Here is a 14,703-nt window from a genome sequence, read left to right as displayed (position 1 = left end):
CTTCCCGCTCTGCGCATGCGCTCCTGCGCGCTGTCTGTCGGGAGTTGTAGTTCGGGCGGCGGACCTGGCGAGTTTAGTGGCCGCGCTCCCTTGCGGTGACGGCTTCCCAAGGGCCGAGGCGGAAGTGGGGCGGTCACCCCGGGGGGCGAGAGCGAGGGCGCGGGGCGCTGAGAGAGGGGACCCGCGTCTCCCGTGAAGAGCGCGTGCGCGGGAACAGGCCCCGGCGCGTGGGGGGGGCGGTGAGGAGGCAGGGCAAGGCCGGGAGCCGGCGCCGGTGGTCTGGGGATCCAGCCTAGACGATGCACAAGAGGAAGGGACCCCCAGGACCTCCGGGCCGAGGCGCCGCCGCCGCCCGCCAGGTGAGTTAGTGCCCCCTCGGTCCCGCCCGATGCACCTTCCCTACCCCTATCACACGCTTGGGGGGGGCCCCACCCACCAGGGGCGCTGATCCCCGCCCTCCAGGTGAGACCCGGTCCCCGGCCCCCCCGCCCCCACCAGGGGAGGCCGCTCACCCCTGGCCTTTCACAGTGCGGCCTCCAGGGCCCGGCCCCCCCAGCTCCTGCCGTCTCGTTCCGGGCTCGGGGCCACCTGTTGCCGCAGCAGCTCTAGGTCGCTAAGGCCAGGCCCAGAGTTCCCCATCTGCACAGTCATAAAATCTCACCAGTCCTGATCTCTGACCAGGTGACAAAATAGAGATGAAGACACCTGCCCAAGGTCATAGGGATTAACTGCTTGACCAGAAATACAAATGGAAAGCTGCTTTCCTCGAGCTCCCCAGGACTGTGGCTGAACCTCTCCCCTCCCTTAGCTCCTGTACCCCAGACACCCAGCACCCAGGCGTTCAGCTTTTCTCAGCTTTGATGGAGGGAGCCCAGGGCATGGTTCAGTGACCAGGCCTTAGTCTGGTAGGCCTAAAATTTCCCTCCCGCACCTGCACATTGGACACGTGCCTTCACAGCTTTGTGCCTCAGTTACCTCATCTGTAAAAGAGAGATCCTAAGCATCCTAGTAACACCAAGTTTCCTTGAGATAACTTCTGGAAAGTGCTAGAACATAGCACTGAACAGACATTACCGTTGTCACTAATACGTGGTGCTTTTACACCGCTGCTGATTGTCCACCATTTTGACCTACATAGAAGGGGCAGGTTCGTATAGTTCTGATATTATCATGTCACAACTCGTTACTAACCAGGATAGAAAAGCAAGTTTGTTTCCCAGCACAGCCCCTACTTTTGACTTCAATGTTGTCCCGAAGGCTTCTAATTACCATTGATGCCTCAGACCTTCCAACCCCCTGTTCTGAAGATTCTAGAAGGAAAAGCCCCCTGGCATGCAGAGTGGTTCTGCTCTGGGCAGCGGGTAGGGCCTGCTTGTCCCATTGATCTTGGCTTGTAGGGTATCATGGGTCACATGGGGACTGTGGGCTCGTCTTGGCTGCCTCTGGAAAAATGGGGTCCTTCGCAAGAACTGACAGGCCCCTCGCTGTTCCCACAGCTGGGCCTGCTGGTCGACTTCTCCCCAGAGGGCTTGATGATTCCCGAAGATGAAGTTAATGATAAGGAATTGGAGGCCGAGTTTTTGGCCTTGGTGGGGGGCCAGCCTCCAGGCCTGGAGAAGCTCAAGGGCAAAGGTGAGTGCTTGCATTTTCCACACTAACACACGCATGCACACCCCCTGAGTGTTTTCTGAGCTCCTGCTGTGTGTTGGACTTGGAGCCCGGTACCGGGGAGATGGGGGGAAGGAAGACCAGAGAAGACCCCTGCCCTCCTAGAGCCGGTGGTCTGGGTAAGAGGTTAATGTGACAACACAGGACCCAGACTCAGGGTTCACCTTCCAGCTCTACCGCTTACTGGCTGTGTGACCTGACGAGTCACGACACCAGTGTGGGCCTCGGTTTTGCTGTATGTAAAATGGGGACGGTAACCACATTTCACAATGCTTAGCTCCCAAGTGTTGGGAAAGCATTTCATGCAGGGCCTGGCAAGACCTCCAAGTCGGGGCCAGATTCCCAGGTAGGGACCCACAATCGGGATGGTTAGGAGGGGTCATGGCCAAGGCCGGGGGCCGGGAATTCTGGGGATGCTGCTGCCATTACTTGGGGTTAGAGCCCAGAGGACACACAGAGCCTTTAAACTCTTTCGCTAATAGAAAATGCTGACAATATTACCACTCACCGTTCTAAGAGCTTATTTGCCTTTAGTTCCCAAAAGATACCTGGGAGAGAAGGATGGTTACGACCCCATCTAATGAATGGGGAAACGGAGGCCCAGACAAGTGAAACCACTTGCGCAAGCTCACACAGCCCGGATGCTGCCGAGCAGGTTTTGCACTCGGGTCACCTGGCCCCCAAACTGAGGTTTTATGAGTAAGAGATGAAGCCCAAGAGGTTGGCAGTGCAGGGAGCGGATCCTGGGTCCAGCCTCAGCCTCCCCCTACCACCAGGGCCACTGCCCATGGAAACCATTGAGAAAATGGCCGGCCTGTGCATGCAAGACCTGGATGAGGAGGAAGAAGAGACAGATGAGGACGATGTGGAAGCTGATGATGAGCTGCTGGTGAGGGGCCAGGGCAAGCTGAGGCGGGTAGGGGCTCCTTTTCCCTGTGCCCCCCACACCAGCGCATCTGCTTCCCTGACCGTGTGTCCCTCCAGGCGGAACTCACTGAGGTTCTTGGAGAAGAACAGAAGGTTCTGGAGTCCCAGCCACCTTTGGCTCAGGTACCTGTCCGTTGACCCTGCTCCCTTGAACCAGAGTCCTACAGATAGCCTGAGGTTCAGGGCTCACCCTTGTCCCCCCACCCTGGCCATGGGACCTCAGTCCCCTCCACCAGGAAACAGGGTTGTGACTACTCCACTGCTGAGGTAGGGGAAGTGGCACAGGGACCAAAATCCCACATGGGCATTGGGCCCACCACGAGGGCCACATGGAGTGGAGTCCCCATTCCAGCCTGGATCCCCTTCATTCCTGCAGCCAAAGCCCCCAGCTCCCTGCCCAGGGGTGGAAGCCACCCTGCAGGAGAGGCTGGCCCTCTACCAGACTGCGATAGAAAGCGCTAGGCAAGCTGGGGATGGCACAAAGATGCGGCGCTACGACCGGGGACTCAAGGTAAGGAAGTGGGGAGGTGGGTGCCGGGGACCCGACCACCACCCCCGGTGGGCAGCCCAGCTCCAGCTTTTCTGAAACCCCCATGCTCATGCTTCCTTCCAGACTCTTGAAAACCTGCTGGCCTCCGTCCGAAGGGGCAGTACCATCAACGAAGAGGACATCCCACCACCTGTGGCTGTGGGGAAGGGTCCAACGGTCATGCCTGCCCCCACCCCTGCGCCCACCCAGCCAGTCTCGACAAACCCACCAGGCCCAGAGCCTAGGGTGACCATGACGGGACCTCCTTCCACAGTCCCGGCCTCGTTCCCGGGTGCCCCGGCTAAGCCCCAGCTGCTCCCAGGTAGGTCTGGGGGCATGGATGGATTGTGAAATATTTTGAACACCTCCTGGGTCTCCGGGCCCCTGAAGTTGAAGAAGGCTTTCCAAGGGGCTTAGAGGCATGCAGAGAGTTTGTTTGTTTTTTAAAAGTGTTTATTTGGAAATAATTTCAAACTTGCAGGACAATTGGAAAATAATACAAAACCAAAACCAAGAACTCCAACCCACTCTTCACCTAGAGTCTCAGATCCACCAATTTCTAACAGTTTGCCACATCATTTTAGCAAGCTAGCTGTCTGCCTGTCGGTCTGTCTGTCCATCCATCCATATATCCATCGTCTGTCTATTTATCATGATCCCTGAACACATAATATTGCCATGTACAGTTTCTAAGAACAAGGATATTCACTTATGGAACCCCTTTAATGCAGTTGTCAAATTCAAGAAATTTAACGTTGATGTAAAGTTTACTGTCTATACACCAATTGTATCACATATCCCAATAACATCTTTCGCACAGAGTTTTAAATGAAGAATTCCTAAGCCCTCAGCTTCTCTGTCTTCTACCCTGAAGCTCAGCTCCTGGAGAATACACCTCCTGAAAGGTTTTCTTTCCCAGTCCCCCACCTCCCATTTTAAAGGAATGGAAGGCCTGCCTCCCTTCTGAAATCTTCTCCCAGGTTGGGGACAGAGTTAACTTGGGTGACAAAACTCTCCTCCAGCTGGGCTGGCTTCAGAGCTGTTGTTTTTGGCAAAGTTCAAGGTGGCTTCTCAGAATCCCATCCCCTGAAATTCTCCGCTAAAATCACCGCAGACTTTTCACAGTGGGGTCTGTGGCATATCGTTTGGCTGGAGTTCAAAGAATCACGTGCTGTTACGGTAATGAGACTCTACCCAGTTCCATACACTTGTTGGTATGAGCTGTTTTCTCAGTACATTCAAAAAAGACCAAAGAAAAGTAGGGAAAGAATGAATGGGGAAATGTGGATTAATTGGTAGGAAGAGGACCCCGCCCCAAAATGACAGCAAGAGGTGCTGTTCCAGGAAAATTTTACCATTGCATAAAAATTATTTGGCGAAAAGCCTGATGGATTTGGGTTCTGATCCCATTTACATGCTGGTAATAATTGTAACAATAATTCAACCAAGGAGAAAAAACAATTTTTTTTTAACTTTCTTGTGGTGACATATGCATCACATAAAATTTGCCATTTTAAATATTTCTGAGTATGCACTTCAGTGGTGCTAACTACACTCGCGATGTTGTGCTATCATCACCGTCATGTTATCAAAACTTTTTCATCCCCCCCAAACAGAAAATTTTACCCATTAAGCAACAACCTCCCCTTCCCCTTTGCCCCCCACCACCAGCCCTTGGTAACCTCTAATCTACTCTCCGTCTCAATGAATTTGTTTATTCTATGTATTTCGTGTACGTGGACTCAGAATATTTGTCCTTTTGTGTCTAGCTCCTCTCACCTAGGATAATGCTTTCGAGGTTCACCCATCTTATAGTGTGGATTAGAACTTCATTCCTTTTTATGGCTGAATAATATTCTGCAGTGTGGATGGACCATATTTGCTTTTTCCATTCATCTGTCAATAGACACACAAGTTGTTTCCACCTTTTGGTGATTGTGGATTAGCATCTACAAGTATCTGTGTGAATTTTTTTTTTTTTTTTTTAGCACTGAGAGACTTACAGTCACAGACAGTGCCACCAGTGAAGTGTCAAGGTTTTCTTCAACTGCTAAATGCCTTTTCAGGAGAAGCATGTCTAAATTTAAATCACGGGGCCCAGTTGTTAATCTGAAAAAGTATAATGTTTACCTTGTTTTCCTGGCGTTTGCAGGTTTTGTGGACACGCATTGGTATAATTATTGCACTTTTTTTATATATCCACAATTGTACCGTTTGGCTTTGATTGTAGGGAAATTTCCCCCCAAAAAACATATTGAGCATATTATTTGAAAACATAACTAACATACTGTTTAAAAATCAGTTAATCTATGTTTCCCAACTTTGTAGCCACACTGCATAAATGTATTTTCGCTACACAAATGTATGAGAGGGTGGACAAAAAAAGACTCAAGAATATAAATATATTGCATTAGGACATGGATGGAAATAAGAGTTCAAGGAGAAAAAGCTGTGAAATTCCCTGCTAAATATGAGCCCATGGATATAGTTTAAAAACGAATGTTTGTGAATTTCAAATCTCCATAAGTGTTAAGGCCCATTAGATTTTTAAGAGTGCGGGAACAGTTTTATTTCCCGAATGTCAACATATGTGAGACTTTTGCTGCACTTTATATTTAAAAGATAAAAAATTTCAGACATTAACATAACAACGCATAAGGCTACATAAAGTTTTCCAGAATTCTCTTGGGGAATAGGAATGGTTCTGGAGCGTGCTGGGCCTGAAGTTCAGTCCCAGCCCTTCCACTTCCAGGCTGTGTGACCTTGGGAAATAGCATCCCCTCTCTGAGCCTCAGTTGTCTCACCTATAAAATGGGACTAAGAACGGTCCTTGTTGTAAGGATAAAATATCAGTGGTTTGTACAGAGAAGTCGGCCCAGCCCTGGCAGCCCCCCATGCATTGCGCCCCATCTAGGTACCGGCAGCCCCAGTACCCTGGCCCAGTTGCAGAGCCGGCAGCGCGAGTACAAGCTGGCCGCCCTCCATGCCAAGCAGCAGGGGGACACTGCCACTGCCACCAGGCACTTCCGGGTGGCCAAGGTGCGCTCAGACTGACAGGGTTGGAGGGAGAGGATGGGGATGGAGGGTCCTGATAATCCTTGCAAACAGAGGCAGGCCCAAGTTTGAACCCCAGCTGGGTCACTTCCCAGCTCTGGTTTTGCTATTCCCCTTGGGAATTCAGTTTATCCCCTCTGTGAAATGGGCGTAAGCAATGATGGTATAAAGGAAGGGACTCTTCTTTCGAATGGCAGGATGTGGGGGGGTTCCCCAAGCAGTCTCCTCCCCTAATCGTCTCCTTTCTTCTCCCAGAGCTTAGATGCCATTTTGGAGGCCTTGAGCAGGGGGGATCCTGTGGACCTGTCCCGTGTGCCACCCCCTCCTGGTGAGGGTCCCCCAACCTCCACCCATCCTCCAGGAAGTTCTTCTGGGTGCTGCCATCCCCATGATCAGGCCTGGGGACCCTCCCAGGCCAGCCCAGCCTGGTGTGGAGGGACCCAAGCAAGCCCTCTTTGTCCCCAGACCAGCTGCCCGCAGACCCACCCTCTCCATTGCCTCCCCAGCCTCCAACCCCCACCACAGCGCCCTCTGCACCAGGTGAGCTCCTGGGACCCTCTGCGGGGGTGGGGCTCAGGCTGGGACAAAACTGTCTTCCCGTCCCCTAGACTATTAACCCTTCCCCCTCCGCACCCGGCCTAGAGGTGCCCCCACCCCCACGGAACCTTCTGGAGGCACTGGAGCAGCGAATGGAGAGGTACCATGTGGCTGCTGCGCAGGCCAAGACCAAAGGGGACCAGCGGAAGGCTCGCATGCACGAGCGCATTGTCAAGGTGTGTGGGGGCCCCTGGGTAGGGAAGGTTTGGGGGGTGGCCCCCGAGACCTCGCCCAGCCAGTCTCAATGCCTGCGTCCCCTTGCAGCAATACCAAGACGCCATCCGAGCCCACAAGGCCGGCCGAGCTGTGGACGTGACTGAGCTGCCTGTGCCCCCAGGTAGGCCCTGCCCCTGACCCCTACCCCTCTAGCCTCTGAGCCCTCGCAGGTGCTGTTCCTTCACATCCTGCAGGCGTAGGGAGCTAATTGCTACTGATGCAGGAATTTCACAAGTTTGCTGAAACCGCTGGTAGCGTGAAATGTCATATAGGAGTGTTTACATCGTGGAAATTGGCTGACACTAAAAACTGGGGTTTAAGTCTAGAGAGGCCACCACTGTCCCTTTCTTCTTCTTCGATTCACTCCTTCTCAGCCATCAGGCCTCAGCTTTGGAGACACTTGCTTGGCCTCCCATCCACACCCCAGTGGCTCTGGGGCTTGTCTGTGTTCTCAGCACTGCCTTCGCATCCCCTGAGAGAGTGGTTCTCTCTCTGAATCTTGGTCTCATTGGCCTGGGAGCCCCTCTAGGCCAGGGACCACGCCCAGGTGCCCCACTCAGCCACTGGCACAGGGAATGGATCAGGACATGCTAGTTGGAGTTGGACAAGGCCTGGGGTTGGACCAGGTTATGCAAAAGGCTTAAAGAAAGTTGGGAATGTCTGTGTCTCCATGGAACCAGCAGCAGCTCCTTCCCTGGATTCAAAGCAGAATTAGAGGCCTGAGACTGCGTGGGGTGGGAAGGGACCCTCACATCTCTGCCTTCATGGCCTGGTGCCTGCCTCCTGACCGGGCCCCAACTGGCCGCCCAGGCTTTCCCCCCATCCAGGGCCTGGAGGCCTCCGAGCCCACCCAGCAGGGCCTGGTAGGGGTCCTGGAGACTGCCGTGAAGCTAGCCACCCAGACTGAAGGCCCAGAGGACGAAGAGGACGAGGAGCCTAAGAAGGTGTCTGGGGCCGGGGCTTTGGGGCAAGGCAGGGGAATGGCCACAAAGCAAAGCCCTGAGAGCCTCAGCCTAGAGTCAGAGAGAACCAGGCTCACTTCCTGGCTGTGTGTCTTCAGGAGCCACATCACCTCTCTGAGCTTCGGTTTCCTTGTTTGTAAACTGGGGCTAATAATAGTCCCTAACGTCCGGGACTTTTGCAAAGCAGCCGTGAGAACCGGCCTGGGCCTATATCTTGTTGGGTGCTGGCGGAGCAAAAACCGAGGCAGCTGCTGTTGTCAGTTTGAGGCTCCAGCATTTTCAGGGTGGGTTCATCATCGATGCAGGCAAAGCACCAACTCCTTCCCTGTCTCTCAGCAGTCCCACAGCCCTGCGGCCCCCACTACCCAGCCCAAGGCCTCTGCCTCGAAGGCACCCCCATCTGGATCAGCCCTAGCAGCCAAAGCAGCCCCCAAAGGCACATCCACCAGAGGTATGTCCCCCACCCCTGGCCCCACCTCGGCAACCTCATCACCTCATCCACAGCCGGGCAGCACCTGCAGCAGCCCCTGTGCCCACAGCCCAGCAACAGCTGGCCTTCCTGGAGGGCCGCAAGAAGCAGCTCCTGCAGGCAGCACTGCGAGCCAAGCAGAAGAATGATGTGGAAGGTGCCAAGATGCACCTGCGCCAAGCCAAGGGGCTGGAGCCCATGCTGGAGGCCTCCCGCAATGGGCTGCCTGTCGACATCACCAAGGTGAAGCCCTAGGCCCATCATCCCTGCACAGGTGTCCATGAATCAGCCCACATGACCGGGAATGTATCAGTCAGCATCTGGGCTAAGCTGTGTAACAAACAGGCCCTACCTAACAGTGGCTGAGATGAGGTAGACATTTAGGCTAATCTCAGGTAACACTCGGGGCAGCTGGGGCTCTGCAAAACAAGGCCATCCAAGGCCCAGATTCCTTCTGCCTTATTGCTCTGCCACCTGACCATGTGGTCGAACTGGACCATTGCCCCATCCATGTCCTGGGCTATGGGAAAGGGACTCACAAGAGAAGTTTCCCTTTAAGGAAGTGACATGGAGTTGCTGTCACTTCCGCTTGCTTCCCATTGTCCAGAACAGAGTCACAGGGCCATGCCTAGTTTCTGGGAGATAGAGACGCCCCTACCAGAGAAGGGGCAGATTGGATCTGAGGGAGAGATGCTTAGCAGGTTCTGCGACATTGTTCAGAGTCTCCAGGCCTCACTTTCCTCCCTGGAGAAGTGGGGGCTGTGCGCTCTGCCCCACAGGGGTATGGCCAAGTTTGGTGGGATGGCCTGAGGATGGAGCAGCATCCACAACAGGAAATATTTATGGAGCACCTAGGGTGCGGCCCTGTGCCAGGTGCTGGGGACATAGCTGTGTACAGAGCAGACCAAAATCTAAGTGGTTATTGCATTTTGGGAACAGCAAGAAACAAACTTAGCCCCATCTTGTGGGCCCAGAGACTCTGCACGACATGCCCTCCTCTTTCCCATTCTCCCCCTCCCTCCTTCCCTCCAACTACCTGGCCTTGCTGTCCCCAAACACCAGGCCTGCACTGACCTCAGGGCCTTTGCACTGGCCATTTCCTCTACCTGGAACCCTCTCCTTCTGATACCTGTTTGGCTAACTTCAGCTCTCTGCTCAAATGTCACTATCCCAGAGGCCCTGAGGGTGACCCTGTCTTAATTTTCTCTGTAACATTTGTCACCTTCTACTCTATCAGATAATTTACATATTTTTCGTATGTGTTGCCTTTTTCCCCCAAAAGAATGTCAGTTGCCCATCAGCAGGGACTTTCATCTCCCTGATTTATTGCTGGCTCCGGAGCAGGGCCTGGCACACAATAGGAGCTCCATAAACAACTTCTTGGATGATGGGAGGATTGCATTTGTCAGATGGTGGAAAGGACAGAGTAGAACAAGCAGAGGCCAGGGGCAGAGGTGGGGTCAGGGAAGTTCTCTCCAAGGAGGAGGTGACAACTGCAGAGCCCTGGGCTCTGACCAGCAGGCCCCTCCCCATGAGCCTCACCTCCCCCAGGTACCCCCTGCCCCCGTCAACAAGGATGACTTCGCCCTGGTCCAGCGGCCAGGCCCAGGTCTGTCCCAGGAGGCTGCCCGGCGCTATGGCGAGCTCACCAAGCTGATAAGGCAGCAGCATGAGGTGAGCGGGGGCCCCCGGCCCGGTTTGTCCGCCCCTTCCCCGGGCCACAGCCCCAACACCCTCCCGACACCATCTTCTGCTTCCCTAGATGTGTCTGAATCACTCTAACCAGTTCACCCACCTGGGCAACATTACCGAAACCAGCAAGTGAGTGTCCCTGCGCCCACCCCCACAGGACATCTCCACCCCCCGTGCCCTAGCCAGCCCCTCCCAGCAGGCCTGAACTGGGCTCTCTCGCTGGTAGATTCGAGAAGCTGGCTGAGGACTGTAAGCGGAGCATGCAGACTTTGAAGCAGGCCTTCGCTCGGGGTCTCCCCACACCCCCTGCCCGCTTTGAGCAGAGGACGTTCAGTGTCATCAAGTAAGTCTTGGGGGCCCCCTGTGCTGGATGCCACTTCTGTGCTCCCCAGAGGGCTGGGCAGGAGGGTGAGCCTCTGGAAGACAGCTTGGGTTGGTGGTGGCAGGCCAGTACGTGCAAGGGTCCTGGGGCGGCCTGGTGAGGTGGCAATCACAGTAGCACGGTTGCAAGGGACAGAGAGTTCCCATATCACAGGGGCCTGGGCAAGCCCGTGGGAGACCATATTATCATTTTGGTGGTGGTTGCTCTTGTTCCTGTGATTTCTTCCCCATGCCCTGACGAGTTGAGATCATTTTCCCCACTATATAGATGGGGCTGGAGGTGGACATTTGCCCTCCAGTGGCACCCCGCTGCACCTGGGGTTAAACCCATGCCCCTGACCCTGGCTTCCCCAAGTCTGTACCTGTGCCTGGCTACGTGGCACCTCATCCCCCTGCACCATCCCCGCTTTGCTTGGCGCCAGCCACGTGAGCTTCCTTTGGTCCACAGACATCTTACATGTCTTCCCACTCAGGGCCTTTGCACATGCTGACTCCACTGCCCCGGACCTCTTTGCCAGGTCTCTGCTCCCTTTAGACCATGCAAATCACCTACACTGTCACCTCTCCTGGGAGGCCCTCCCTGCTTCTGTCTGTCATCCATAGCAGCACCCCTCTCCCCTCCTCAAGTTGCCCACCCCCCGTCCCCTGTTCTCATTCTCTGCAGAGGAGCTCACAGCATCTGAACTTTTCTGTTTACCTATTCATGTATCCATTGGTCATCTGTCCCCTCACTAGATTTGGACTCTGTGAGCCCAGGGATAGGGTTTGCTGCATTTACTTCTAGATCCACCAGCAGTGAGGACACTGGCAGTTGCACAGTAGGTGCTCAGAAATATTAAGGAAGGCCCCCCAAGAGCAAGGACACTGGTACCAAATACATTTCCATAGCCTGAAGAAAGGACTCATATGTCAGCCAGTGGCAGAACTAGACAGAGTTCTCTACTCTGATACCAAAACTGGAGCTCCAGAGCTGGGACACCCTAGGAGGCCAGGGACAAGAAGGCAGGGTGGGCAGTGGGGCTGAGGTGCCTCTCTCTCCCTGCCCGCCCGCTGCCTGGAAGGATCTTTCCCGAGCTCGGCGTCAACGACCTGCTCCTGTTCATCGTGAAGGGCATCAGCTTGCCCACGCCCCCAGGTGAGGGGCCGGCGGGCAGGGGGTTCAGGACCCCGGGGACCCGCCGTTCTGCCCGGCTCTGAGCCTCCTCCATCTGCAGGACTGTCCCCCGGTGACCTGGATGTGTTTGTGCGCTTCGACTTCCCCTACCCCAATGTGGTATGCGGGGTGCTGGAGTGGGGCGGCACCCCAGGCGGGGCCCAGGCCCAAGCCCCTAAGCTTTCCTGCTTCCTGTCCGCTCGCAGGAAGAGGCCCAGAAAGACAAAACCAGCTTGGTCAAGAACACAGACTCCCCCGGTGAGCCGTCACGAGACCCCCCACCCCCACCCCCAACCCAACCAGAACCGTGAGACAGTGGCCTGATCCCTCCGTACCCCCCGTTCCCCGGCAGAGTTCAAGGAGCAGTTCAAACTCTCCATCAACCGCAGCCACCGTGGCTTCCGACGGGCCATCCAGACCAAAGGCATCAAGTTCGAAGTTGTCCACAAGGGGTGAGCTGGGGTCAGGGGGGCTGGGTGGGCCCCAGGAGAGGGGGAACTACCCTTGGGCCAGCCACCCTGCTCCCCACTCCCCCAACAGGGGGCTGTTCAAGACTGACCGGGTCCTGGGCACAGCACAGCTGAAACTGGACACCCTGGAGACAGCGTGCGAGGTCCGGGAGATTCTTGAGGTATGAGGTGGATGGTCACCCACACGGCTAGGCCATTCAAACACCTCCTGTCCCGAGCCTCTCCAGGGCCCTGTTCCATGACCCAGGCCCTCCTTTGGGAGCTGCAGGCCTCCCCACGGCCCAGTACTGAACTCCCCCACCACCCTGGTCCAGTGTCGTCCCTCACACCCATGGCGACGCACCTATAACTAAAGGGTCCTATGTTGGAAACCACGCCAGCTCTCCTTGTTCCTGGTCTGGAGTCTCCGGCCACCACTTGCTTCCCACCAACAGCCCACCCTGGCCCCCGCCTAGGTCCTGGATGGCCGCCGTCCCACAGGGGGGCGTCTGGAAGTGATGGTCCGCATCCGGGAGCCGCTGACGGCCCAGCAGTTGGAGACCACAACTGAGAGGTGGCTGGTCATTGACCCTGTGCCAGCAGCTGTGCCCACAGTGAGGCTCCTACCTGCTGGGTCTGCCCCGGAGAAGGGGGTGGCGTGGTTTGGGGGGCCAAGAGTCATGGTACTGGTTCTGTCCCCGGAAGCAGATGGCTGGGCCCAAAGGGAAGGCCCCTCCCGGGCCTCCCCCTGCGAGGGAACCAGGGAACAGGTAGGTGATTGGTCGGGGCCTTGCCACAGGGAAAAATTGGACCCTGTTCCTTCCCTTCTTCCAGAGGATGCAGTTTGTACTCCTCAGCCCAATATTTAAGATCCTTTGTGACCTGACCATCATAGATATGTCCAGCCTTCTGTCGGACCCCTCCCTCCTGCTGACTCGTTTACAACCCTGCTTTTCCCAGGCCTCTGACCTTTTCTGTGTTCCACTGCCCAGGCGACCCCTACCTCTCACCCTTACTCCCTGCTTCTCTGTCCAACTCTTATTCGTCCTGTGGGTCCTAACTTGGCTTTTGCCTCCTCCGGGAAGCCCTCCCTGCCCCCAAGCTGGTCGGGTGCTTCTGCTGGGTTCCCCACCTACTGGAACACTCAGGCTCCTCTCCCAGCCTTAACCATGGGTGTCTCCGTCGTCGGGGCATGCAGCCCTCTCCCCATCAGATTGTGGACTCAGTGGGCACCAGGGTGGGCCTGGCTGCCTCCCCAGTGTCCAGCGAGGAGTTAGTGTTGGATTTATGGGGTGGGATGGGGGGCCCCTGCAGCCGCTCACCCCCACCCCCACCCACAGACCAGCCCGGCCCCTGCACAGCCTCAGCGTGCTGGCCTTTGACCAGGAGCGTCTGGAGCGGAAGGTGGGGGCCTGCCCTGCTTTGCTGGGGGATTGGGGGCACGGGGCACAGGACAGGGGAGGGTCTGCAGGCCCCAGTGGGACCCTCACAGCCCCTTCTGCCTCCCCAGATCCTGGCCCTCAGGCAGGCACAGCGGCCGGTGCCCCCGGAGGTGGCCCAGCAGTACCAGGACGTGGTGCAACGCAGCCAATGGCAGCGGGCACAGCTGGAGCAGGGGGGCGCAGGCGTGCGGCGGGGTAGGGTGCCTGGGAAGGGCTCAGGATAGGGCACAGCTGGCACAGGGCGGTGAGGGTAGCATAGAGCAGAACAAGGGCTGGGGGCTGGGGCATGGGCACGGTCTTGAGGGGTGGGGGCAGCCCGGCTCCACCCTTACCCCCACCCTTTGCTCGCAGAGTATGCGGCGCAGCTGGAGCGGCAGCTGCAGTTCTACACGGAGGCCGCCAGGCGCTTGGGCAACGACGGCAGCAGGGTGAGGCGGGCAGGGCCGGCTGGGCGGGACTGGGCAAGCTGGGGCTGCCACCGGCTGTGCCCCCTGACCACCAGCTCCCCACAGGAGGCCGCCAAGGAGGCGCTGTACAGGAGGAACCTGGTGGAGAGCGAGGTGAGTGCCAGGGCGCTGGGGAGGGCAGGGGCGCGGCCTCCACCCTCTCTGACCCTGTGGCCCCGCCCCCTTCCAGCTGCAGCGGTTCCACAGGTGAAGAGCAGGTGGCTGGCCGAGGGCCGGGAGTAGGCCCCCAGGCCCGGGAGGAGCTGACCCCCCTGATCACGAACCGCAGACCAAATGAGGACAATCATGGGACAGTGTATTCCCTGGCTGCCCCAGGGCATCGGGGGCGACTCCCAGCCAGACACTGGGCACCCGCAGCCCAGCTTCCGGCACCCTTGGCAGGCCTGGCCAAGTAGGCCCCTGAGCATCCTGTTTGCACAGCCCCTGGAGGTGCCGGCCCCTGGCCAGCCCTTAGGGTGGGAGTGCAGCTGGTACCAACCCCATGGACCCCTGCAAGCACTTTACTTTCAGTCCCTCCCCTGCCTTAACCCCAAATCCCACCCGTACCCCAAAGAAACTGCTGAGGTCACGTACCCCAGCTGGCTCCCAGACTTGTGGAATAAACAGCCAGGGCTACCACCGGCTCAGCCCATCCTGCCTCTCTTTCTCGTTCCTGCCCTCAGTGCAGGGCTTGGTGCCCCCCACAACCCCTTGGGGG

The 14,703-nt window shown here is 56.7% G+C and overlaps 1 protein-coding gene across 4 annotated transcripts; it reads left to right on the top strand.

The window, feature by feature from the left end:
• The first annotated feature begins 44 nt into the window (after nt 1-44).
• CC2D1A (coiled-coil and C2 domain containing 1A) lies at nt 45-14,306 on the top strand. Of its 4 annotated transcripts, none has more exons than XM_077121619.1 (29): nt 45-359; nt 1,497-1,632; nt 2,445-2,557; nt 2,653-2,718; nt 2,972-3,106; nt 3,209-3,446; nt 6,039-6,163; nt 6,434-6,506; nt 6,644-6,718; nt 6,821-6,951; nt 7,040-7,112; nt 7,802-7,935; nt 8,293-8,404; nt 8,493-8,665; nt 9,974-10,096; nt 10,185-10,243; nt 10,341-10,457; nt 11,557-11,630; nt 11,710-11,768; nt 11,855-11,906; nt 12,001-12,100; nt 12,189-12,279; nt 12,574-12,711; nt 12,803-12,867; nt 13,438-13,501; nt 13,608-13,734; nt 13,891-13,967; nt 14,052-14,099; nt 14,176-14,306. In XM_077121619.1, exons 1-29 carry the CDS (start codon nt 300-302, stop codon nt 14,194-14,196), a joined length of 2,859 nt encoding a protein of 952 aa, XP_076977734.1. In that variant the 5' UTR covers nt 45-299; the 3' UTR covers nt 14,197-14,306. The 4 variants fall into 4 exon arrangements, with proteins under 4 accessions (XP_076977734.1, XP_076977735.1, XP_076977732.1 ...); XM_077121620.1 differs by having other exon boundaries at nt 8,290-8,404; nt 12,806-12,867; XM_077121617.1 differs by having other exon boundaries at nt 8,290-8,404.
• The last annotated feature ends 397 nt before the right edge of the window (nt 14,307-14,703 follow it).

This window comes from Tamandua tetradactyla, chromosome 11 (assembly GCF_023851605.1).
Source record: "Tamandua tetradactyla isolate mTamTet1 chromosome 11, mTamTet1.pri, whole genome shotgun sequence".
Taxonomy (NCBI): domain Eukaryota; kingdom Metazoa; phylum Chordata; class Mammalia; order Pilosa; family Myrmecophagidae; genus Tamandua; species Tamandua tetradactyla.
Note: the sequence above shows the minus strand (reverse complement) of the source record. Positions and strands in the feature narration are given on the sequence as shown.

What these genes read in the sequence shown, in the direction of transcription:
- CC2D1A (XM_077121617.1), top strand. Translation starts at nt 300, where the DNA reads ATGCACAAGAGGAAGGGACCCCCAGGACCTCCGGGCCGAGGCGCCGCC. An exon ending in AGGAGCGTCTGGAGCGGAAG is followed by an intron (nt 13,502 to 13,607) that starts GTGGGGGCCTGC and finishes CTGCCTCCCCAG; the next exon opens with ATCCTGGCCCTCAGGCAGGC. An exon ending in GGAACCTGGTGGAGAGCGAG is followed by an intron (nt 14,100 to 14,175) that starts GTGAGTGCCAGG and finishes GCCCCCTTCCAG; the next exon opens with CTGCAGCGGTTCCACAGGTG.